Source organism: Thermobia domestica, chromosome 5, assembly GCF_964235325.1.
Source record: "Thermobia domestica chromosome 5, izTheDome1.hap1.1, whole genome shotgun sequence".
Classification (NCBI taxonomy): Eukaryota; Metazoa; Arthropoda; class Insecta; order Zygentoma; family Lepismatidae; genus Thermobia; species Thermobia domestica.
This window is the reverse complement of record NC_137458.1, coordinates 8,778,609-8,804,458: the sequence shown is the minus strand read 5'-3', so window position 1 is coordinate 8,804,458 and position 25,850 is coordinate 8,778,609. Positions and strand designations below refer to the sequence as shown.

The 25,850-nt window shown below is 35.1% G+C and overlaps 1 protein-coding gene across 2 annotated transcripts; it reads right to left on the bottom strand.

The window, feature by feature from the left end:
- Nucleotides 1-495: 495 nt before the first annotated feature.
- On the bottom strand, nt 496-25,813 carry RpL36A (ribosomal protein L36A). Of its 2 annotated transcripts, XM_081758166.1 has the most exons (4): nt 25,691-25,813; nt 12,097-12,270; nt 7,158-7,274; nt 496-570 (listed from the first exon to the last, which is right to left on the bottom strand). In XM_081758166.1, exons 1-4 carry the CDS (start codon nt 25,691-25,693, stop codon nt 550-552), a joined length of 315 nt encoding a protein of 104 aa, XP_081614292.1. In that variant the 5' UTR covers nt 25,694-25,813; the 3' UTR covers nt 496-549. The 2 variants fall into 2 exon arrangements, with proteins under 2 accessions (XP_081614292.1, XP_081614291.1); XM_081758165.1 differs by lacking the exon at nt 25,691-25,813 and having other exon boundaries at nt 12,097-12,300.
- Nucleotides 25,814-25,850: the final 37 nt, after the last annotated feature.

Sequence of the window (25,850 nt, the reverse complement as noted above, 5' to 3'; positions counted from 1 at the left end):
ATGCACGAAGAAAAAAGTTATTACCTCACACGACGAACCAGTTCCACCTATTTTCCTACTCAACACTTTTTATTGTGTCATTCAAAAGGTTTAGCGATACAAAAATGGAAGGGTTTCAAAAAGTTTCTTTTTAATCCTTATCCGGGCAACCGGGGCCTCCCAGGCCCAGTAGCTTCATATTTTTCTTCGAATTTCTCAATAACCATAAATATTTCGATGCCATAAAATTCTGAATTCTTCTATCTTCAGTCGAAGTTAAAGTTATGAACATATCAAGTTGCTAAGGCCCCAGTTGCAGTCTACGTTACAAAAATAGCTTGCCCGGATAAGGGGTTAAAAAAAAAAACTATTACCACATATGTGTCATGAAAACTGTACATGTGATACAACAAAGTTCCATTGTATATCGTGTAAGCGCAGGAACTACTATCAGGACTACGAAACAATATTTTCAAAAGGACAATAATAAAAAAAAAGTATTTAGAAAAGGATATATATATTTAACAAAGTCTTTATTATGGACAGATAATATACATGGTTTGGAAATTTTTAGAACTGGATCATCTGGCCCTGAAAAAGAAAGAGCAAAAACAGAATTACTATTAGAACTAGATACATTAACTTCTTAATTACACTACATCATCATCAAGAGCTCTACAGAAATGGCTTATCTGAAAATACGAACGAGTCATCTCATCCAGTTGAAAACAAAACTGTGAAACACAAACACTAAAAATGATGTGTGCAACACATTAATGAATGATACAGAAGCTGCATACTTTACTTTACAACGTATTCTCACTACACAATTAAGACATAACACAACAAACACCTATATACAGGGTGTTTCAAAACAACCGACAACGTTTGGGAGGTGATTCCCGACACCAAGATAAGATAAAAAGTATAGACCAACCTGGGTACACAAATGCTTCCTTTCGAGTTACAGGGTGCCGAAAACACGAAAAAACGAACTTTAAAGGTCCATAACTCCAAAACTGTGGGATCTATCGTAGTCGGGCCAAGACTTCACTTAGGAACTAATATGTGCACTATTCAAAACTACATTTTTCAAAATCCTGCGTTACTCACGCAACAATTTTTATAGAGGGAGTTTGGCTACGGGCATATAATTTGAAGTACTCACCAAATACCTCTGTAAAAACTGTTGCAGAAGTACCGCAGGATTCTGAAACATGGATATTTGGATAGAGCACATACTAGTTCTTAAGTGAAGTCTTCACCCGACTACGGAACGTCCCATAGTATTGGAGCTATGGATCTTTCAAGTTCATTTGTTCATGTTTTCGGCAGCCTATAACTCCGAAAGGAAGCATTTATGCATCCAGGTTGGTATATACTTTTTGTCTTATCTTGGTGTCAGGACCTAAACGTTGTCGGTGTTGTTTTGAAACACCCTGTATATTATATACTCTATTCGGCTGTCTGTAACAGAAAAAAAAAATCAAGAACTAACTGATGAATCACCATCAAATTTGGTCACAATGCAGAGGGTAAACATTACGAATCGAGTTCGTTGATGGAGGCGATACTGAAACCGAAAATAGTAGAAATACGCCAGTTGCGGTTTTTACGTTGATCACTATAGAGCAAAAACGATAACAGATAGAAGAAGCGGTTTCCCGCAATTAAGAGGCCCGAACACGGTAAAATTACAATACAGCTAATTTTACAGTAATTACGTGGTATCTTCAAATAGATAAAAAGATAATCGAGAAGTGGAACAAGAGCTCGCTAGACAATATTATTTTACATGAGATAAAGTTATCACGACTTACTTATCTGCTTTCGATTTCCAGCCATTTAGAAAATCGGGTTTTATTTTCGCGTTTATAAATGGCTGCAAACGGAAAACTACTAGGTGATTCGTGATAACGGTGTCTCATGCAAAATAATATCGTCTAGCGAGCTCTTCTTCCAAATTTCGATTATCTTTTATCTATTTATCACATAATTAGTGTAAAAATTAGCGGTATTTTAATTTCGCAGTGATTAGGCCTCTCAAGCGTCACGAAGAATATATTTTGTCTCTACTGTAGTCTTTCTATTAAAAGCGAAAATGTCAGAAACCAACTTTTTATTTCAACAGTGATCGTTATAAAGTAAGGTAATGAGTAGAGAGAATAGTGGTTTTTTGCAATCAATTAAGCATCCTAAGAGTATATTCCACCTCCTCTAATATTTCTATTGAAACCGGAAGCAGTATTGAGAAATTATCACGACATACCAACCAAACTTGTTCACGTGCTGTACATGTAATACTACTATTTCTCCTATAGTATCGTTTCACTCTGTTGTCACCAATGGTAAAATGCTATCCGGAAAGGAGCATCATTCGACTGAAGTATAGCAACCTTCACAGGACAAAACAATTGGCTTGAATACATTTTGCGAGGAAATTGTCTTCTTTATACAGCCAGAGAAAGAGAGAAGGAAAACGAGGAGTAGGAAGAATACAACTAATGATTTGAAAAAAAGAAGAAAATTATTGGGAGTTACAAGAGGAAGCTGAAGATGGAGAAACGTGGAAGACACATTTCCAGGTCCGAACCTAAAGGGAGAGGGAGGGAACTAACCTCAAGACTTGCCAACAGACAAAATACTTAATATACACAATATACTGAACATACAACTTGTTAATCTGAACCGAGCACCGAGAAAATGCAGACGTGAGCATGAATGCTTTCGAGCCGAGAACCCTCAACAAGTGTTATAAAATTTAGAACATTGCCAACTGAGAGATAATGCTTTCTGATTTTCACTTGTTCCGAAAGTTAAAAACTTCTCTGTTGAGAAAGTCTTTTCCCCAACGTCGGTGAACTCAAAGACGCTGTCATACATGGCTGAATACATTAGCCATAACAAAGTACTATCATAGTATAGAGATACTGTATCACGCTATGATAACTGCTTGCATCTGCATAGCGAATATGTTATAGAGTAAAGTATGCATAAAGTAGCATAAATATGCACTCATCATTTGTAGCTTGTTTTCACACATCATATATATATATATATATATATATATATATATATATATATATATATACACATATTGGATGACTACCCTATTAATTTGGAAAACATTTCAACCTGAAAAAGGCACATAATACAAAAAAGGGGAGTATGCAATAAAATGAAATTTCCATTTTATAAAGGGTTGACATTTCACGTTATTCTATGCTGTTACAATTTCAAATGTAGTTTCTCAAACTACAATTTTAAGAAACGCCTTTCCTCTAGCCTCTCTCGATACAATCATATACAAAATAGTATCAGTATTTCTATTAAAAACCAAAGAAGTAATACTCGATTACTGAAGTGGACTCATCATTTTTATATTGTTTTGTTAATGATAGTACATCAAGATGAAAATAACACAGTTCGTCTGAAAATATATGTGGAATCATTAAAGTGGCAGCCGGGATGAGACTTTTAGGGAGTCAGGAAATAAAAAGGTAATATAAAACAGAATCTTGGGAAAGTAGATGATAATCTATAATGTACTGGAGGATTGAGACAAGAAAGAATCCAATGCAAGATTCCCACTTATTTGGCGACCACATTTTCTCTGAAAATTTCCAGGTCTATATACAATGAAAAAACTCCCAACCAGGGGATTCTTCCTCTACTATGCATATACATGTATATATAATGTGTGTATAGGTACAAAAGTTTCGCAAACTATTTTATAAAATATCTCCTGCCAAATAACTGGCTAAAGCAAAAAGAGAAATGGGCTTTTATATATGTATATATATAATGCATACTTAAAATTCCTTGAATTTCCAGGTCGGCGGAAATCCTGTACCTGGCGCTTCCGCCCTCCTTGTCCTTTTAGTTCGTTGGTCATACGTGGGTTTTGAGTGACTCCTTCTGTGACTTCAGACACAGCTTTGAATTCTCAAATCTTTAATAATAATATCCTATTCTCATGAGTTTTGCAGCAAGACTTCTCCATACCATTACACTACAGTATTATTATAATTATTGCCAAATTTGGTCTTTAGGAAACCACAGTTCTTACTCAATATTTATTTTGCGTTTGTACGATATTTAACACCTCTTGTTACAACATTTAGAATACTGTTTATAATAAAATTAAATAAAATCATAATTTAGTATACATTCTAGGCGCTTTATAAATTGGTTATTAACTATTTAGATATAGCTTTTTCTTTTATATATATATATAAAAAAAAAAGTGCTTTTGAACACTTCCAACATTAAAATAATAATATTAACAATAATGTAATTGTTAACGAACAGATTTTAAAGAAGAGTTGCTAGCAATACCGAAAGAAAGCAAAGCAGTATTTAGAATTAGTAACAACTAGTATACGGAAAGCCTACACTACTTAGTTTCAAGCTAATTAGTGATCGATTGATAACAGGCTTTCTTATGTAACTGAATAGTAAAAAAGATTGTCTACATCTGCAGTGCTGAAACCATTCACAAGCTATTGTTCGTTTTATTAATTTTTCAGGACGGTGTTCCCATCTGAGAATGTGCGGTGTCAACTTTCTAATTTCTCATTTGTAACGGTGTGTGTGTGAAGTAAAATGGCATCTTCCAGTTCAAAGAGAAAATTGTATAGTGAAGACTACATCAGCGTTTTACGTTCTTTAAAAAAAGATAGTATTCAACTACTACAGTGTGTTGTGTGCCATGCTGTTCTTAGCAATGATGTTCACAGCCTCGTCCGATTGGAATGACATCTGTCAACAGTACATCTAGCCTTGAAAGACAAATCTAAAGATATTCTTTATTGTGAAAAGAAACTGACTGAAAGGTGTGAAGTTGGATTTCTCTGGAACTTTTCACGAGCAAAATGAGAAGGTGAAGTAACATCCTATTCTAACAGCCAAAGATTATATATATAAAAATCGGGTAAAGCCACTTGAGACAAGCAAAACTGTACTTGGGGAAGGAAGAAAGAAAGAAAGAAAAAAATTGATAAAATATCGTTTTCAGACATCATGAAACGCAGAATTAATGAAATGGCGTTGACTTTAAAGACCAGGTAGTTGAAAAGGTAAAATAAAAAAAAACAATAACTCTTCATTTTTGTGCGCTGCAGTGTGATGACTCCACAGAGATATCTCAGTGTTGTCACTTAATAGTGTACTGTCGGTTCGTACACGAAAATAGGTTAATGGAAGAAATATCGTTTGCAAAAAATTTGGAGACGACATCCAAACTTTTTATTTATTTATTTTTAATGATTCGTCTTGGAAAAGAGTTGTAGAAATATGTATTGATGGAGCTTCAGCCATGTTAGGTTCGCGATTTGGATTTATAAAGCTGTCAAAAGACAAATCCTCCAATTATTGCTTCACACTGCTTATTTCACAGACAAGCCTTAGCTGCAAAAACTTTACCAGAAACCTGAACCAGGGATCATCATTGGCTATTAAAGTTGTTAATTTTGTAAAGTCAAGTGCTCTAAATACTAGTCTCTTTGAGGCTTTTTGTGACGGCCTCAGTGCTAAACATAAAACTTTACTTTTCCATACTGAAGTTCGTTGGTTATCGAAAGGCAATGTGTTAAGTAGGCTATACGAGCTGAAGTTATAAGTGGAAATATTTCTGTTAAGTGTAGAAGATGAGGAATTTTATACTTCCTTTAATGGTGATATATTTGTATTTTCTCTTTCGTATCTTGCTCGCTTTTCTTGAAATATTAGTCATCTCAATCTCAAACTCCAAGGTAGAAACAGAAACATATTCGCGATGAAGACTTTCGTGGAAAAGATCCTATTATGAAAACGCTGCCTGAATGCTTCTACGTCCAATTTTTCATCTTTTCTTCGATTAAATGAATTCCTTGGCAATAAAGAGTATGATTTAACCATGTGGAGAGACGGTATCTACTCATGCCGAGACTCAGTCTATGATGAATTCAAGCGATATTTTCCTGATTTTTGTGAAAGAAACTGGCATTGCAAAATTAGCAAGAACACGTTTCCCCACTAATATGGATTTACTTCCACATGGAATTCAGGAGAAAGCAATTGAATTGAAGTGCGATTCATGTTCCAAAGAACTGTTTCAGTGAAAGTCTTTGGGAGAATTTTGGGTTTGTTTCTTGCCTATTTACCCAAGAGAAACAAAAGAAGCCTTAAAAGTTCTTGTTCACTTCTCGATAACTTCACTGTAAAGAATGATGTGTTGAAACAACACAAAATGACTACCACTTTAGCGTGTTCTTGTGTGTTAATTCATCGCAAAGACATCTTCCGAGCATATCAGAAATAACTCGTTACTATCTGAGAGAATTTGGATTGGTATTTATCGTTTAATATGAGCAAAGCTTTGCGAAATATCTTTGGCACTTCTGCCAAGTAACGAATAATGTTCTATGTTTTCAGTAATCGGTCACAATATTATTGTTGTAAAACTGTGAATCGTCTGACAACACAGGCAACAGTTCTGCCATCTTATGTTCATATATGCTAAGACACAAGAATAACAGATAAAGAAAACATGGAAGCACAGCTATCTGTGTAACTGTTGTCAGATGATTCACAGGTTTACAACAATATTATTGTGACCGATTACTGAAAACATAGAACATTATTCGTTACTTGGCAGAAGTGCCAAAGATAATTCGCAAAGCTTTTCTCATATTAAACGATAAATACCAATGCAAATTCTCTCAGGTAGTGACTAGTTATTTTTGATATGCTCGGAAGGCGATAGCTTTGTACTGAATTGACACGGTAAAGTGGTAGTCATTTCGTGTTCACCTCATTTTTTGCTGTGTTACTTCTGTGAGTCAGAGTTTTCGACGTTCACCAAAATAAAATCAAAGAATCGTAATCATTTGGAAGTAGAAAGTGATCTCGGGCTTATTGAATATCAAATAAACTTGCGAAAGAAAAGCAATGACAAGCACCACACTGAGTTTTCCTTTGCCCTTACTTGGTAAGCTTCTGAACTCTATCTTATATGCAAATAAGATAAAAATCAGACAAGTTAATCAGAGAATTTTATTATTCTTGTTTTCAAAGTCAAAAAGTGAGGACAGAAATATCTGGAAGAACATATACATGAAGTACAATTGCAATTATTGCTTTTGTAAACTAGCAAAAAAGTTCCATACGTACTTGAAAAAAATACAAATTAGCCTTACCTTCCTCTTTTTATCTCCTCCTAACTCGAAGTGCTTACATCTCTTCAATGGAATTTGTTTCCTATATTTACATTCGGAACATTCCATTCTTAACACTATCTTTTTCGTAGTTTTCGCCTACGAAGGAAAAAAAAATAAATTAAACACTCCTCATGATATCAGTCATTACGAACTCAGAAAATTTATTCGAACACTTGAAACAAACTGATAGACACTAATCTTAGTAACACATGCTCCGATTCGAGTGAAATTCGCACCGAAGAACGTTGTAGGAATATAATTTGATAACGATTTCGCCCGGTATTTCTTACAGCATGAGTACGTGTATAATCGACAAAGATATGTATGTGGCAAATTTCATGTCAAAAGAGCAGTAAATAAGAGCAATATAACGAAAATAAAACTTCCTTGTCCATTTAGCAACATTGTTTTACTTATTCTAATTTTCGTATTTATAAATTCTTTTCCTATGAAATTTACCACAAATATACACTTCCCGATTATACACATAGTAACAGTATTAAAAGTAACCTGCAAAATCATTATCAAATTATATTCCCACAACAAGCCAGTTATAGATACGTGACAATCATTTTGGACATAACTACTTGTATATAGCATGTGTCTATAGTTAAAGAAGTTTTAAAACAAATTTAAGAAATATCCCCTACCAAATAGCCGGATAAGGCAAATAGAGAAATGAGTACGGATTATTTTCCGTATAGACCAAGTGCTTCCATTAAAATTAATCTTTTCTCGAAGTACTCGCAACAGTGATTTTACAGAAGGTCGTTGACAGTGAACAATATGAAATTCATTAATTGTTCCACGAATAACGCATTTGTCAAAATCATCCACTGAGATTTTTGTTTTTCGTTGTGCTCGTTTCTTATTCGGAGTACAAAAGCTCGTTCCCATGATTTTGTTTTTTTCCCGCTCGCTCAAAACACGTTTTATTGTACTTACTGAAACACCGGTTGCTTCAGATACTCGCTTTTGCACTTGTTTTACATTAATTGGATTTCTACTGTCAGCCTCTCTCTTCATGAAATCATAAACATTAACACGTTGACCGCCACTATATATTTTGACCTTTCTCAGCTGTGCGCTACGGGCAACAATCCGCTACTAATACTTTGTTTTAACCCCATAAATGTATAATTTTCTTTGTGTATGGTTTTGCATACACGCGGCCTGGATATTAAATTTTGACTTCTACGCCATATGAATGTAACAGCATACACATGTATAGAGCGAACGTGAAAAAGTGCAATATATATTTGTGCATATGGAAAACCATACACATGACAGCCAGCGTGTTAACCAAAATATCTCTGCTTTGGCTGTGAATCACTTTCGATCTTTCAAGTTTTCCGCTCTTCTTACCCTCCATTATGATTAAAAAAAGGAACAAACCAGCGCACACCACAGACTAAAACAGCACAGAACTATACACAAAGAGCCACACTTCACTGAATATAAGAATATTTGTGTCCAGTTCGGCTTCTTCATGTGTCTCTCAAGACGCCCCCATCTGTGTCATAAATAACCACCCCGGGGGGAGGGTACCAAAAGAACCACTTTGCAGTGGAAATGACAAACTTCCCTGTATGAGAGGGGTAGGAGTTCACAAGTCTGTAGCAACGATTTCCCTAAGGCTAGGACATGAGTCGCGGTCCTAAGAATGAAAGGACTGGACTTTACTTACTTTAGTTACTTTACCATCATCATGTATTTAAAAAAATAAATAAATAAACGAGTAAGGAAACCTTTAACACACCGAGTGCACTTTTACATCTTATTAAATAAATAGGCTACTTTATTGTTCAGATTTTTCTAAATGAAGATGAGAAATGAACAAAGTGTCCTTGTCATCCCTTCTCAGAAACGCTTTAGATCGCAAATTCTAGTTCACCGTTGTGGCAGTTAGCAACACTATTAGGATTGCCTGTTCCTTTCAAGTGTTGGTTGCGGATTTCAAGGTCATAGCTCATGCTATCCCTCGCGCCCTGTACCTTCCGAGCTTATTGATAAGAATGCTATTCACATGACTAATAATACCAAGCAAGAAGAGATGTTCCTGACAATAACAAATATCCACCTTTCGGCTCTTCATCTGAAGGCTTGGTCATGTTAATACAACGAAGATGCAAAAAGGTGTCAAAGACGTGAAAAGTAATTAACGACAACTAATTACATCTATACCCTGTTCCATATCTGTTCCCATAACCATTAAATTTCACCGTGTGATGAAGATGGGATTACTTAACTATGTGTAAAGTATCATTTTTCATTATTTTCAAGTGAATGATGTCAGATAAATACAACAAATGCCATAAATTATATTACAGTAGAGCGTCGATTATCCGAACGACCGCTTAACCGAACTGTGTACTCGCTCGCACCTGTTACTCTCTCACCCTACCGTCCATCATCCCCCTCACTCCCAAACCAAGTTTCCCACAGTAGTCGCTGCACTGAGCCACCGCTGGCGGAACATTGCTTCTAATGGGGCCTTCATAAGGCACTGCTGACCGGCCAAGCCGCTAGTCGCTGTGTTTCAACAATCAGCACACTTCTGTCGGTTTGGCACTGGCTGTAGAAGTAGCGGCAGTATCAAAGCTGTTCATAGCAACAGCTGCGCCAGCTTAGAGTTGAGGCGTGCCGCTCCGCACATGGCAAATAAACATGTACAGTTCGATTATCCGAACAAACCAGTTTTCCGGACACCCATGTCCCCCAATTACTTCGGATAATCGACGCTCTACTGTACTTAATCTCAGTTTCATGGTGGTATATTACATTTGAAAGCGACATTCCAATGTCTCCAAATTACGAAAAGTTTTGTGATCATGTAACAGACAGTAATAGACTGTTACAAGTTTACTCCTAAAGTTACTGCTTACTCTTGAAAATTTAGAATGATGACCATAGTAATCATACTAAAATACTTTGGATGCACATGCACATTGTTATTGTAGAACCCTCCGAAATGTTTGGTTTTTAATTTTATGATTCTGTAGCGTCCTTAATTTGCAAAACTGTGTAAGTGTGGTACTGTAAATTTTCGTGTTACATGTAAATTTGAAATGTATAACCACCTGACATAGTGACATTTGAAAAAATAAAAATTTATGTTGGGCTGGCAACATTGTTAATCCGGTTGTATTGCAAAGTATATGAGTATATGAGACAACCTCCCTCGATATCTGTATGGTACGAAATTTCAACATTCGGCATTTATTAATTTAAAAATTACAAGGGCAGATCAGGATATTCATATTATATATGCGAAGTGTACAAAGACGCATTTTGTAACTTAACTTAGCCTCCGCATTCGCCAAATATTATGTTTTCTGATTTCAACAGCCTTTATTATCTTCTTCGGGCTTAGAAGTGTAACGTCCTCTTACAACATTTTAATCTATTTGTAATTTGTTTAATTGTATTTATTATGAAGTACCAACGCTAATATGAAAAAAAAAAAAAAAAAAAGTTTTAAAAAAATGCATGTATTAACAATGACAAAAATTAATCTGCATGGTTTCGGTTCTTACTACCGATCAGCAGTTGAACTGGGTCACTTTCTGCCAAATAATTTCACTTTTCGAAATGCTATCTTGCACTTCTGTGTGTGCCTAGCTGAAGAATAACGTCATAAATTGTTATCCGAATTCCTTATGCATTAAGAACCTTGCTCTGTAAAGAACTTAAAATGAAAATTCGTTCCCTTGCCTTTCTATATTAATATGTTGTGGGAAGACGTCACCCTTCTACGTTCGAAGCTATTTAATCCGAGAAAGTTAACAGAAGTTCCTGAAACAAAAATAATTTGACTAACGTAATATTTTTACGCATTTCGTGACTAAGAATCTTTCGTGGTTGTTAGAAGGGTGTTTCTTTTAGAAGCGGAGAACTTTAAACTGGCAATACACTTTTCTCTAACAGCTGATATTACAGTTCTTGGCTGTTTTGAGGCTAGTTTGGCTTGGCAATTCATCATGAATTGACTCACGCCAGAGGAACGTTTGCAAATTTATTTTGAAAACCATAGTTCAATTCGACAAACTCATCGGGCATTAACGTGCATTTTATGGTGCTCATAATCGTCCATCAGAGCGAATAATTCGAGAAACTGTGGATCGTTTTCCCAATACATTTACTCTAAACGATAATATGCATCCCGGTGTAATCATTGTTCTATATGTCTTCAAAAGTGATGCTTGTCAGAACGTTACAGTCAACAGTGAGCGGTACAGACATGATTACTAATTGAAAGATATAGACAGCGCGCGCCATACTGAAAGAAACATTTGACGAACTGGACCTGTTAACTGGTCACATCGTTCGTGCGATTTGACACCATTAGATTATTTTCTCTGAAGATATGTAAAGTCGGATGTCTACGCCGAGAAACCCAGAAACAATTGAGCACTTGGAAGAAAACATTCGACGCGTTATTATCGAAATACAGAATGATTTACTGCGAAGTGTGTGAAAACTGGACCTCCAGATTACGTCATGTACACGGCAACCGCGGTGGTCACACGCCCGATACCATATTCAAACAATGATGCTACAAAAATGACTGTCAAAGTCAAATTCATGGATATTCAAAACATTCTTCTGTGTCCTATTTCAACATAAAGTTCTCCGCCTCTACAGAAAACACCCTTTACTTTGTACCCTTAAGGGTCACGTTAAAAAATACTACAGAAACTTCTAAATAAAAACTTTACGTATGCACAATGTATTTGGTAAGCTAAAAAAATATGAAAGTAGTGTGTGCAATAGAAGTACCTACGAGTGCCTACAATAAAATTAAATTTATCGGACTTTTTCAGTTTGTATATATATAAAATTACTTTCCTTTTTTTTTTTTTTTTTTTAAATACTTCTAACCTAATTTTACAAATTACTACGACGTTTCGCCACCTACCTTTTTCCTAAATATAGGTTTGGTCTGTCCTCCATAACCTTGCTGTTTACGATCGTATCTTCTTCGGCCTTGAGATGCTTGCCTTTCTTTCGATTTCTTATACTGAGTTACTTTGTGAAGCTTATGCTTCTTGCACTTCTTGCAGAAAGTGCGCCGTTGTTTCGGAACGTTCACCTGTAAAGAGTACATTTGTAATATTAACTTTTATATAGCCACATATCATTCTAAAACAATGGTAATTTCGCAACGAGTATCAAACGAGAAATCAAAAATATGTGACAGAAAAATTCGAGTTTGGGAACAGAACAAATCGGTTAAATTATCGCTGCCCCAGACCTCAAACCATTTTCTTTTATGAAAGAGAATAAAATACTTATTCAGTTACTATATTTATGCGTGTGTAATGCTATCCTTCATCCAAAAAAACGCAGTAAGACGCAGCATATTACGTAATAAATACTTATCATTTTATAGAATTTTGTAAGTGCTGTTACCAATACGAAAGTACAATTTCCTATTATATCCTTTGGTGAATCTGATCTTTCAACAATTATAAATTAGTAACCTCGGACTGACTACACCGCGTTTGAAGATAGCGTATTCTGTACAGTAATTGTGCATTATATTTTCATCGCTAATCCTCCCTCTAAAGTTTTATTACGTCAAAAGTATGCTAATTTCGATTAATATAACAATCATTTGGAAGTGGACGACATCATTTAGGAACTGTCTACGAGAGAGAAATCTAAGGGAGATCTATAATGAAAACAAAGTTGGTCCACGGCGGTACCAAGTTCTCTCCTTACAACGCTACTGGTGTTATAAGGAACTGAGCATACTGTTCATTGACTGCAAGCGTAATCCGTGTATTTTGTTCTGTACGCCCCGCTTCATTACTGGTGGCTCAATCTAAGCGGACCTGGCCATATCGTTTAGACCTATACCGAATACGAACAAATAAGGGCAGAGGGGCGCAAAATTTTCTTGGGAGGGGAAAACTGTATATTATACATGCATCTATACGGAACAGTATTCGTAATCAATTACCATGTAACACTTTATAAGTTATTAACGAGGGTGGATAAAAAAAAGTCTTTGTCCTTTTAGAATGAAGAGTCGGAAACTGAAGAACACTAACATACTGTACGAATGAGTCAATTTCGGCACTTCCGCCATCAACAAAAGTACGAAGTTCCAAAAGCCACATTTCTGGTTATAAACATCACATCTACTAGGTGAGAAAAGCATAAACATATATTCCATTTATTATTATTATTAACAGCATTGATTACCCACTTCGCTGGGTTGAAATAATAATCGGAAGTGCCACTGTTCGTCTGAGCGACCCCGAAAACTATGGATTCGACACTAATATCGGTAACCTTCGATCATTTTTATGTCTTCCCCCCCCCCTAAGTTGCACCGTCAAAGTGAAATAATAAAAACCACTATACATACAGATTATTATTACTTTTATTTTGTTATTTTTCTTATATGTAAACAAAGATTGTGATTTTCTTAATGTTCATAAGTCGGCGCAGTTTCATACATAGCACTTTGGAATCCACCGGAAACAAACGATGCAGGAAATACTTGACATATCCATTGTTTATATGTCAACTTGGAACAGGTAATTTGGAATATATTGGCTTCTTCATTCAGTGAAAATGAAATTCATTCGCTTGCACTATTTTAATAATCCTATCTCAAAAGCAGTGAGGGAGATTTTCACGGCCCTCTTTACCGCTGGACAGAAAGGAACAAAAATTGGAATATAATGTGGAAAGAGAAGCAAGGCGTCCATCATAACCATGATACCGGTACTACAATGTCATTCGATTGCATATCTTTTGCAAATTCCGCCTCAACGGTATATCCAACAAGAAAACTTCACTATTACTGTAAGTTTCTTCTACCATGCAACTTTTGAAAAAAAATGAAATGAAATCTTTAAGTTTTACGTCCTACGCTAATGCCGATTAGGCTAAAGGAGGCGGTGATGATGAGAGATGAGTGAAGTGGTGGAATGAAGAAAGTGGGAGGAAACGGGAGAACCCGAGAAAACCCACGAGCCGGTGTTTGTCCACCACAAAGTCCACACGACGCGAGCTGGGATCGAACCAGGGACCTCAAGCACCGGAGGTGAACGCTCTACCAGTGAGCCATCGCCCCCCCCCCCCCAATGCAAATTTGTACATTCTCATGACCAGAATACGAGTATCTTATTCTCGCACTAATTCCGAAACTTTCACTCAGAAAAGGTGAATTCAATGATTTTTTAAGTCAGTTCCATGTATACCCCCTCAACCAGTTTTCACCCAATGATTATAGATATATAGCACGGAAGCTAGACAGAACACGTTACAAGATCTACCTTTCTGGGATGAGAAATATCGGATTTAACCGCTATAAAATATGGTGCTAGTTTATTATTAGGAATATCTTAATATATATTTATTTCTTATTTTGATGCTGTGCGTTGCCATGCCAATTAAGTGCTATCACGTTCAGATATAACTTAATCGACTTCTGATTGTTATACTTAAGTTATTTTCAGTATTAATCAGAGCTTGGATTCGATGAGAACTTTAATCTCTATGATAACCTATGTCTGCCTTTGAATTAATTTTTAATTCAACTTCAGAACTAATGTCTACATTTCTAGGTAAACGTTAACTGAAGAATCTATTCAGAAAGAATTCTTTCCAGCTTAGGGCCAGAAAATGAGTTTGATACTATGACATACAACGGGAAATTAAAATAACGAAATAAAATAAAGAACACCCTCTAATTTAACTGCCGAGTATTAGAGAAAACAATTACTGATAGTTTCTAAAGTCAGTTTTCACAACTGATGGAATGTGATAGGGATTAACGTTATTAAAATTGATTTAAAAAAAAAAGCAAAATTTAAAAAAAAATGCGAGAAAACTGTAATATGTATAAACATGCACCTAATAATTAAGTACATACCATCAGTAACGTGCCAACTCTTATAGATATCTCCAGACTCCGACTACTGAATCCTATTCTAACTAGATATTACTGAGCAAACGCTTACGATGGTAGCAATGAATCTGAATGAAGTAATGTATGCTTTTGAAACTGGTTAGTGGCAATCACTATACCTTTGCTAAATTTGGTGTTGTAGAACAAGAAACTATGTAAGCAGACGGAAGAGCACAATCGCTGGCGTTATAATAATAATAAGTAGAAGTGGAGTAAGTAACATGATTTCTTAACTGGAAACTTTCACAATACAACCTTTTGCACGAACTATACAACTCTTCAAAATTACAGCTTTATTATATTCTTTGCACAATAAAATGATTTGGTTTATACCAAGTTACTCTGTTTAACAGGTAGATAAATAACTACTGCTCAGTACAAACAACTACTACAAGAACACTGCCAAAACTGAACTTAAAAGAATAAAAATGAGTGGCTTAATCTCGAATAAAACCCAGATCTCTGACAATGTGACATGAGCGTTATTTACGTCAATTTACCTACAACGTATAAAAACTGACAACTAGTTATGCTGGAATATATGGTCCAGAATGAACGCCTGACGTTTGGTTTTCTCATCTTTTGAGAAATGTAACCAATATTTTTCTTTTCTTTTAACCCTTAATGCAAGCGCAGGGTTTCCAAGCTCAAGATGTATGGTTTGTTCGCGCAGAGATGGACTGTGTAGAGTATTTAACACGTCGGTACGTTAGGCCGGACACCCATGTTTAAACTCGGACCAGCTACACACATTCACTGATTTTCACCTATGACTGACTTCATTTTTAATGACACTGATAAGTATTATTTTAAAGGTGATTTAACCTTATACAATATCAATTATAACCTTTGAAGCTAACGCCCATTTCTGTATTTTTTTTTTTATTAACCCACTCGCAAAGGTTAATGAAAAAATTCATTGTAATCGCATAAATCAATAATGGGATCCAATGAAATTGGATTATTGCTGTTCTCAATTGTAATATGTGTACGTATTAGCCAACTGGAATCAGCATTTAACTTCTAATCTTTAAACACATAACATTATGGGTTTTATTGAGCATTAAGAATAAATATTCAATGGATATGTCAAGGAATGACCACAATATCTCTCAATTAAGCATTTAATTCGATAATTAAATTCTCACCTAGTAATGTTCCTTTGAATTTTTCCAATATTTCGAATGGGACACTCGACCATTCATCCTTAGGGGCACACAGTGGCTTCATTTTCACAATATCTTCACATTGTCTTGTCTCAACGATGGTAATTAAAGAGTACTACGGAAATTCTATCTATTATCTGTGTCAACAGTAATAGCTTGCTCTTATTTTAAATCACTAATAACTTTTCTCACTTGCGTTTCAGGTGTCCCTTCCGATGGATTCCTTCTGGTCGGCACGTTGCCAGGTCAAACTATTCTTCCAATTTTTGTAACCACTTTTATATGCCTCTATGTTATACACACACACATATATATATATATATATAGTACAAGATTTGAAAGTTTCACACCGTAATACCTAAGACATTGAAACAAATACATGAGGCATATTTGTGTGACAAAAAATCTTGGGAAAGGTAGACGACTGTTAGTGGTAAAATTTAGTATAAATATTGAATTACCACTGTTGAGAGAGAGAGAGAGAGAGAGAGAGAGAGAGAGAGAGAAAGTAAGACTTTTTCTAAAAAGTACTTGTGTGCACCCCAACGAATGGCTTCACGATTCATTTGAAATATTGGGAAGAAGAAAAATTGTAAGAAACATTACTACCGGTAGGTGAGTAATTTGATAATATTACGAAGTATTACAGACATTCGGTAAGTAATTCAATCCATATTTCCAATAAATTCTTAATTACCGACTACTATATGTTTTCTCACTTCTAAACGACTATCAATAAAAAAAAAAGTTACATCCTTCTACTACTAAAAAATCTGATTAAATAGTGAATTCTACACCTTAATAAAAAAAAAAAAGTAAAAGTGATAAAAAAAATTACTTCCGAAAGTATACTTCGAAAGTTGGATTGAAATAATAACCTTAATGAGATATTTAATTTCTTCAATCGTGTTTCACAGTGCACGCCTAGTTTCAGAATTTGCTTTAAATATGCACTTATCGAAAGATTTCCAGCCAGATCGAAAAAAAAAAAAAAAAAAGTTTGGAAATCATGCGTAACGAATTTTGTTCAATCCAATGGAAATCGGTGTAACGATGTTCGACTATGAAATCTGGGACAAAAAGCAATGCAATTACCTTTGTTTTTGTTTTTGTCGTACAAACAAATATTAAAATGTCTTTCTCCGTGTGTCAGTTAATAATAAAAAATACTTCACTTGAAAAAAGGACTTCTCTAGAATAATTACACACACGAAACGGAAAACAGTCACATTAAAAATGAAGCAAAATCTTCTCTTGTTATAATTACAACTGCACAAATCACTTCTAAAAATTTTAATACCATAATTTTAATCACAATTACTAATACGCCTCACTTTAAAAAAGGGACTTTTTTTGTTTCTTAACAACATACCTGGATAATTACACACGCAAAACCCAAAAATAGTTACATTGAAATGGGGATCGGTAACTTCCGAATTTATCTTGAGTACTTGGTGAAATATGTGACGTATACTACGATTACCGGACTACAAAGGTCCACTGATTGTAAAATATGTTGTAAGAAACCCAATTGACAACTGATACTATATTCCATTTTAATTCTTCCAAAAACATTAAAATCAGTAATCCTTTTAGATTATTGCATTTTTGGAGGAAAATTTTAACTTGCAGTTAAGTAACTCTGCTTCAGTACTAATTATCCGCAGTACCGTCACTGCGTGAAAAGATACACGTAATGTACGGGAACGGAAATTTGGGGTAAAATTGGGAAATTTCTCTCCAAATAATTCCTTCTTTGACACTTTCATGCTTCTCTGGAGCAGCCTCGACTACAGACATCCTAACAAATCTACTTAATGGTGTGTAAATATTCATTGCAATATCTACAACAGTTACACGGGAAAAAAATTACGATTTCGTATACAAAGCAAAGGTAGGAAATACAAAATTAAGTCTCCAGAAACAGTACTATTTTTCCGAGTACCATGGTTATTACACCATCCTCTTCAGAATGAAATAAGCTCTTAAGTGGGATGGCCTGAGTTCATAATGTAGAAAAACAGGGAAACTTGGGACAAATACGGAAATATTCTTTTTCTTATTTGGCGGTTCCTGGAGGTCCAGGCTACAGTTACCCGAATATCTTGAAAAATACTATACTTACATGGGATATAGTATACATGAAGCTGCATCAGTTCCCGAAGGAGCAGGGCGCTCATACTTTTAGAGATTATTCATTGAGTATGTACGAACTTACAAAGGGGGTAACAAAGCGACTTTTATTTACTTATCGACTGATACGAAAATAAAAAAGAACGTACCTGTACTTTATATCTGCATGTGTAGTGCCCTTGTACTTTATCTATGACTGTGTCTGTGTGTGGGGGGGGGGGGGATTAACGCATATCGCATGTCTTGTGCACATGGATACTTCTTACTATTGCACTACGTAGAAAATTTATGATATTTCATGTAGAAGTGGTAACAACACAGAGGAAACGCAGATCAGGAGGTTCTAATGTATACTATTACCCTTACATGTAATGCGTATGAGAGGTTTCATTGCTATGTCTAGAACAGTTACGAGGGAAAAATATTTCTCAATCCTGTTGGACAATACAAATGAGGTATTTTAAGACAAATCGAACCCAGTAACAACACACTTATCCTTCTAATATACCAAGTTTTACATCGAAATTACACCACCCAATTACCATTTGCTAATAAAAATTAAACAAACGCACAGAAATTAAACAAACTGTTAAAACAATTATTTCCCTTTCTAGAAATAATTCATATAAAAAAATTTTCCGGATGTAAGAAGGGGAATGAAGAGAAGGAGGAAGCACTACCGGGTGGCGCAAAAGTAGGTATGCACCCCTGCATTGATCTAGTATAACATTCTAGCTTATAGGTTTATTTGCTTCGACTGTTCCGAGCTTAAGTAAAAAGATATTAAGAACAAATAATGAGGAAACTAAGCCCACCTGACGGATAACAATGAAAAATGTTATAAAAAGCAATGAGTTGATCAGTACCGGACTGTATACCTACTTTTGGGCTACCCTGTATAATGTTCATTCCTTAATATACACTCATGAACTGTGGACCTAGAGTAAAAACAAACAATTTCTTTTCCTTTCATTTTTGCGAAGCAAAGGCAGAAATGTTTCTAAGTTACCCCAAAACACGTGGCTTCGTTCCCAAAGTTCAAGGGACGTCATCTTACATCGTCGAACGCAAAAGGCGGAAAATAAATTTTGTTATGTTATACTCTTCGGGCGTAAGAAAAAGAAAAAAAAATCATTGAAGCAAGCATACCGGCTCTGGGGAATAATTCATTATATATGTGTGACACAAGACAACGTTTGTGCCAAAAAGATTAATAAAGCAGCTTTCTTTGATACCTAGTTCCTGACTTAAGGTACTATCCTGGTATCTGCGTAGCATGTGTTGAGGGAAATTTAAATTGAACCCTGAGTGTAATAGGGGATTTTATGCCTATTCTACATTATATAGAATTACCCACCTCCTTGTTATTCCACAAAATTGTCTACTTCCTCGTTCCTACACGTCGAAATATATATATGCAGTGCCAAGTGCAAAGCGTGTCCCACGAAACGCGGATAGTTTTCACAGAATTCTCTTTGTACGTCAAGGAAATTTCAGTTTCACTCCAAATGTGTACAACAGAACATGAATGCGTAAGTGGTATTTTAAATAAGAATATGGCTTCAAATGTAAGCAACTCAATCTTGCACATTAAAACCCACCTTAAAATGATTTTTTTTTTTTTTTTTTACATTGTTTTTCAGCACCCTGTTATATACAAAGTTTGATCTTCCTTACTTGATACGATCGTGAGGTACTCAACGTTTTACACAGATTTCGACCATGTTGCACCTTAGAATACCTATTTTGATAAAAGTACAAACCCATACGTGATAAATTCCAAAATCCATTTCAAACGGTTTAGCCATTTCCTAGTGTTGTCACGAGAAACAAGATCCTTTATATATTTATATAACAGATTACAATTGAATATTGTCACAATGAATTTGACGCAGTGCAAACGAAATTCGTTACACACGATTCCCAAACTTTTTTTTCAAATCGTACTCTGTTCTGGTAATGAATTCCTGATAAATTAAGTCATCCGTAAAAAAAGGTGTGCACTAGAACACACGATTGAAAAAAGCAATTATAATTACATTATGGCTATTATTTAACTCAATCCAAGCTTTGAAGTTGGAGTGGGTTTTACGTCTTCCCCCAACACACACACCAAAAAAAGGCGGGCAAAAAATTCCAACAGCCCTGCCTGACGTACGACATAAAAATTAATGTACAAAAGCAAAAACAACTTGTGCCAGGTGACCACACACCACTCAAAGCAAGAACGCTACGTAATAAGAATGAGAGAAGAGCGTAGCAGTTGGGTGTGCGCGGATAGCGCGTAGGAAGCAGGCGCGTCAGTGAAGAAGTGTATGCGCATAAAAATATAGTCCAAAAACATTATACTGCATAAAATGACATAGGTTTCACACTAGTAACTATATAGTTGTTATTGGTTTCTTTCATCATGCAGAAATACTCCGACGGTATAAATTAGTATTTTACGCTATAGTCTTTGATAAGCACTCACTCATCTTAATTCTAGTACAACCCTTGTAAAGGTTTAGCAATGTAACGTTACACCTGTAAATATAAAATACTGCTTCAATGTTCTGAAAGTGCAAATCAATATCCTTTACAATCCTCTTTCACACGCACTTACTCATTTTGGCAGTAAAATTATCATTTCTATGATGGCTACTCTGCATCAGTATTAAAGAATTATGACTCTGCAAAAATTATTTGACAACGACCACGCAAGAACTAAAATCAAATAAGTACCACCAATACTAAAAGTGTCTACGTAGTAGTAAAATGTATGCAATGGAAAGTTTATTTTACCGTAACACTAAGACTTATTTCGGGTTAACTTCACCATGAACGCGCCAGCTGATATACTCACTCGGAAACGAGAAAATTACACACTATTAACTTTAAGAAAATAGATCAAAATATCCCCTAACTTTAAGCTAACTCGTTCCTACCCCTACCTTACTTATCCTTATCTTACTCTACCATGTCCTACTTCATTATGAAGTTTTAAAGCGGTCCTACTTATCGATGCGCCGCTGGAGCGTGTATTGTAATGTTTACCACTTACTTCATATCACGGTTGGCTGGTTTAAACCAGCTGGTTTTTTCACAAAAAACCAACTGGTTTAAACCAAAAAAATGCTCGTAAAAGTGTTAAGTGTTTGTAAAATCTTGATGAACAAGATTTGTGGGTTGTCACGTTTCACTCCCGTATATTATTCGTATTATATTCAGGCCTAAATTCCACATTCTACACTCAAAAAGATTATACTACAAAAGCAACTTTTTTTTTTTTTTTTTTTTTTAAGTTTATAAATGTTTATTTTGTGAAGAAAAATTCTAAATATTGCTTCGTTTCAATGTTTACTATTGATAAAATACATCGAAAATGCCGTACTTTTGTGTGTGTGTGTGTGTGGGGGGGGGGGGGGGTCATACAGACCTCACGAGAGGCATTTAGTGAAATAAGTATCTTTGGTATCTATTTATGTACCGGTATAAATGAGTCTGAGCCAAAGTGGACTCAAATAATTCGTATCTTTATTCACTTTTGTTATTGATATGCAGATTAAGTCGGTGTATTTCTTTAATTTGAACCAATAAAAATCGTTGTTAACTAACTTGAACTAAATTAGTTCTTATGTACTCCGTAGTACTTTGAAATTGTTCATATGTAATTCTGTGTAATGGTTTCACTTGTGCAACTGTTTATCTTTTTGTCCTTATGAAGTTAGTCTTGACAGTTACAGTATATTAAGAAGCATGTAAACATCAGTACAACGTATTTTTATTTTTATCACGATTCCTTCGTGAGTGAGTCAGCAGACGTATCGCATTTGTGGCCAATTAGTCCTGGTTCCGAGTTCAAATGGAGGACAATTTCTCTCGGATGTAACTCGAGAAGCGGTTTTTATTCCGCTTTAAAATTATGTGACCCCTTCTAGCATAACTCGGTTGTTGCATAATAACATCAAGGCGAAACAAACTTATTTCTGTCCATATATATGATATGAATATATAGAGCAAATTATTTAAACCAATAAGACCTGATTTAAACAAAAAAAAATTTGTTTTTAAAATAAAAACCATGGTTTTTGCCAACCCTGCTTCATATACACATTATAGGTTACGGAGATTATTTAAAACAGTTTTGTTCATATAACACTAAGTATTCTTAACATACGCAGAAGTAAATTGGTGTACTTGTACCATACGCAAGAATGGATTTCATCAGATGCTTGACGCTTTTTTCAGTTAAATTACCTACTCTTTTGAGGGTGCAGCTTTACTGTATGGTCCCAGATATCCGTTTAATATTTTAATAGAACAGTGTATAAATAATCAAAATAAGTCCTGTTGTTAACTGAGAGATTCTTAACGTATCTACGTAAAAATACCCTAAATGAAGTCTAAACTTTCAAGCACGGATTCATCCATAAGCTAGCCATTAACCACAATATACACAGAGAAGCCGGATGAAATTAAATATCGCAAAGCAGTGTGCTAACTTATGAAGTGAAAGCATAAAAATACACCGAGAGTTAAGGGGTTCATATTTTTGTTAAATTTAACGTGTCATATTGTGAAAACAATGAAAATATATCAGGATATTATTTGTAACGTCTGTAATAATGTACAAACACACAATCCAACACGTAAGGCATGCCATATACAGTGTTTTGCGCTATCCTCATTTATACGTATATATTCAGCGTCGCTGACGCGCGTGCTCCCTACAGAAGAACCCTCGGTCGGGACCTCGGCTAGACTCTTGCTCTCATTCGGCTGGGCAATATTCATTTTTTCAATGTGCATGTACGAAAAGTTCGTTATTGTTTTTGCGCAATAGGTTGACATTACACGAGCACACGGTGCTATCAAATTTTGACACATTTCACACATTTTCAAGGTTAGATTAGAACTTTGTGTTTCTTTTAGTGGGGAGTCCCATTACACTTGCAGACTGATTTCAGGAAGTCTAAGAATAAATACAATGTGGACGTTGTCATAAACGCTAGTGCATAAAACACATATCAATCTGTGCTAGGTGGCCCGAGCCATAGCGATGGAGCAGGCGCGTCAGCGACGGGAAGTATACCCGTAAACAATAGTAAAACGATATATCCACACTTTCATTCCTTTACGAATAATGTTTCACATCGTAGTTTACCTATAAATTTTCTATTTCAGGTCTACCTATGCTGGAGCCCTCGGAAGTGACGCAAATTCAAACTCAAAAATTTTTTAAGGCAGTGAGGCTCATTTTACTGTAAAAAGCATATAAGCAATGAACTTATGTACGGATTCGTGTAATAAATCTGCATCCTTTCCTATCGGTAAGTAATCTTTGTTTTCCCCCAGTGAATGTTTGAAGAAAAGCTGGCAAATTGTACGGATGCATACATAAATTCATTACACACATATATTTCACCAAATCGACGGGGTATGTTTAATACAAGGGGTCCAGAAGCACGTAATGAATTTACAGGAGAAATGAGTGATGCAAGTACTTAGAGTAACGTAACCAAATGTAACCTAACCTAACATAAGCTAACCTGAACTAACGTAATATTAGTAGAAATAAGTGAAATTCTATCATTTTCTTAGAAAATTATGCGGGACTCCTACACTAATATAACATAAATTAAACTAACCTAACGTAACCTAAACTAGCCTAACCTAACTTAAACTAACCTACCCTACCCTAAACTAACCGAATATAAACAGAAATCACCAAAATTGTAACATTTTTTAGAGGAAAGGGCTGGACCCCTTCTGCTAAACATAGGCCCAATGTACGTATACGATAAGAAAGACACTAACCAACCTCTGCTAAATGGCCATTAAAAAAGCACGAATGCTATTTATCTAAATCAGAGCAGGAGCACAACAGGGGAGCCGAAGCAGGAGAGGATGCGACCGTATATAGCACGCGCGTTAGCGAAGGTGGGTATACACAAACTAGGAGACTGCAAAACACTGCATATGCAATAAAATTTCTTGCATGTTGAATTATGTATTTTTGTACGTTACTAAAGACTTCGAGTCGATATCCTGATATGTTTTCGTTGCTTGCATATTTGGATTCGACTTTCATTTTTACGAAGATATCACGATTATATTTACGATCACACAACATATTTAGATTATACACACACTAGTCTATTAAAATATTATTACAAATTTGATCCGTATACAAACCTGTGGATCCGTACAGTAAATGTGAACCGAAAAAGCATCTCTTACATGGAATTTTCCAACAATGCAAAAACGGAACAAAAAATTTCCGACGCGTTAAGACTTATTATAAATAGTGCCCCTACCAGAGTATTACCTTTTGTGTTAGTCGCTTGCCTTCATTTGCAGTAACTTCATAGATCAGTATATTGACTGTAAATAGCAAGCGCCCATGCACCCTTCTCGCTTGGGTATGTCAGGCTCTCACACTAAGTTGGATCATGGAAACAAATCCTTTCGTACGGATAAATTTAATAAAATTTAATACGAGTACATTCAGCACTCGTTCTTCCATTAGTAGTTCGCATATTAAAGCGTTGATTAAAAAAAAAAAAAAAAAAAAAAAAAGTTTAGTGAAATTTGGTAGTCCCCATATTCTTCATCTGTACCTCAAACACGTTTATAGGGCAATGTTAAAATTCAAAAATCTACGTTAAAATGAAGTCTATATGCAAAAATTATGTTTAATTTTCTTTGTCGCTACGTTCGTTCTTTTTAAGTGGCAAGTAGTTTCAGATCGTAGAAAACGTTGACACGTGAGTTAACACTGCCTACCGGTAACATCTTTTTTAACACTTCCAAAAACATACCAGTATACTGCTGCCAAGAATTAAGCTATAAATAATATATATGTTGACATGTTACGTGCAAATCCAATACGTGAATAATAATGCAGAAAACGCGAACAACAACAAACTTGAAATAAATTACGAAGTGTGGATTAAGATTTGTCAGTGTTTAATATAGTCAGCATTTTCGTACTTTTTAATATTTTATATGGTTTCAGTAATTAACATGTTCATATTATTAATTGCAATATTAATAATTTCACTAAAATTTATCATTCAGTACGGCATCATTTTGTTCTGATAAAAATTCTACAGTCCTTAGGCTTACTCCTAGCACTTTTAAATATCAAATCGATTACTTCTAAATGCAATTTGTTTTTCTGAAAATTTACAAGCAACATTGCAAAGCAAAAATAAAATATTAATATAAAGGTAATTTTAACTAAAATCAACAGGATGATGATGGCTTTAATTTTAAACATATTTACATTCCATACAACTCACCATGTTTCCTTATGTTATAGAGGAACTAGATGGCGTTGAACCGGAAACATCAACTCTACAGTCTTGAACCCAAATGCCTTTCGACAAGTGTGAACTCTCCAGCCCCTGAAAAATCAAGTGAAACTTTTTGCGTTCTCAGTAAAGATTGCGAAATTAATAG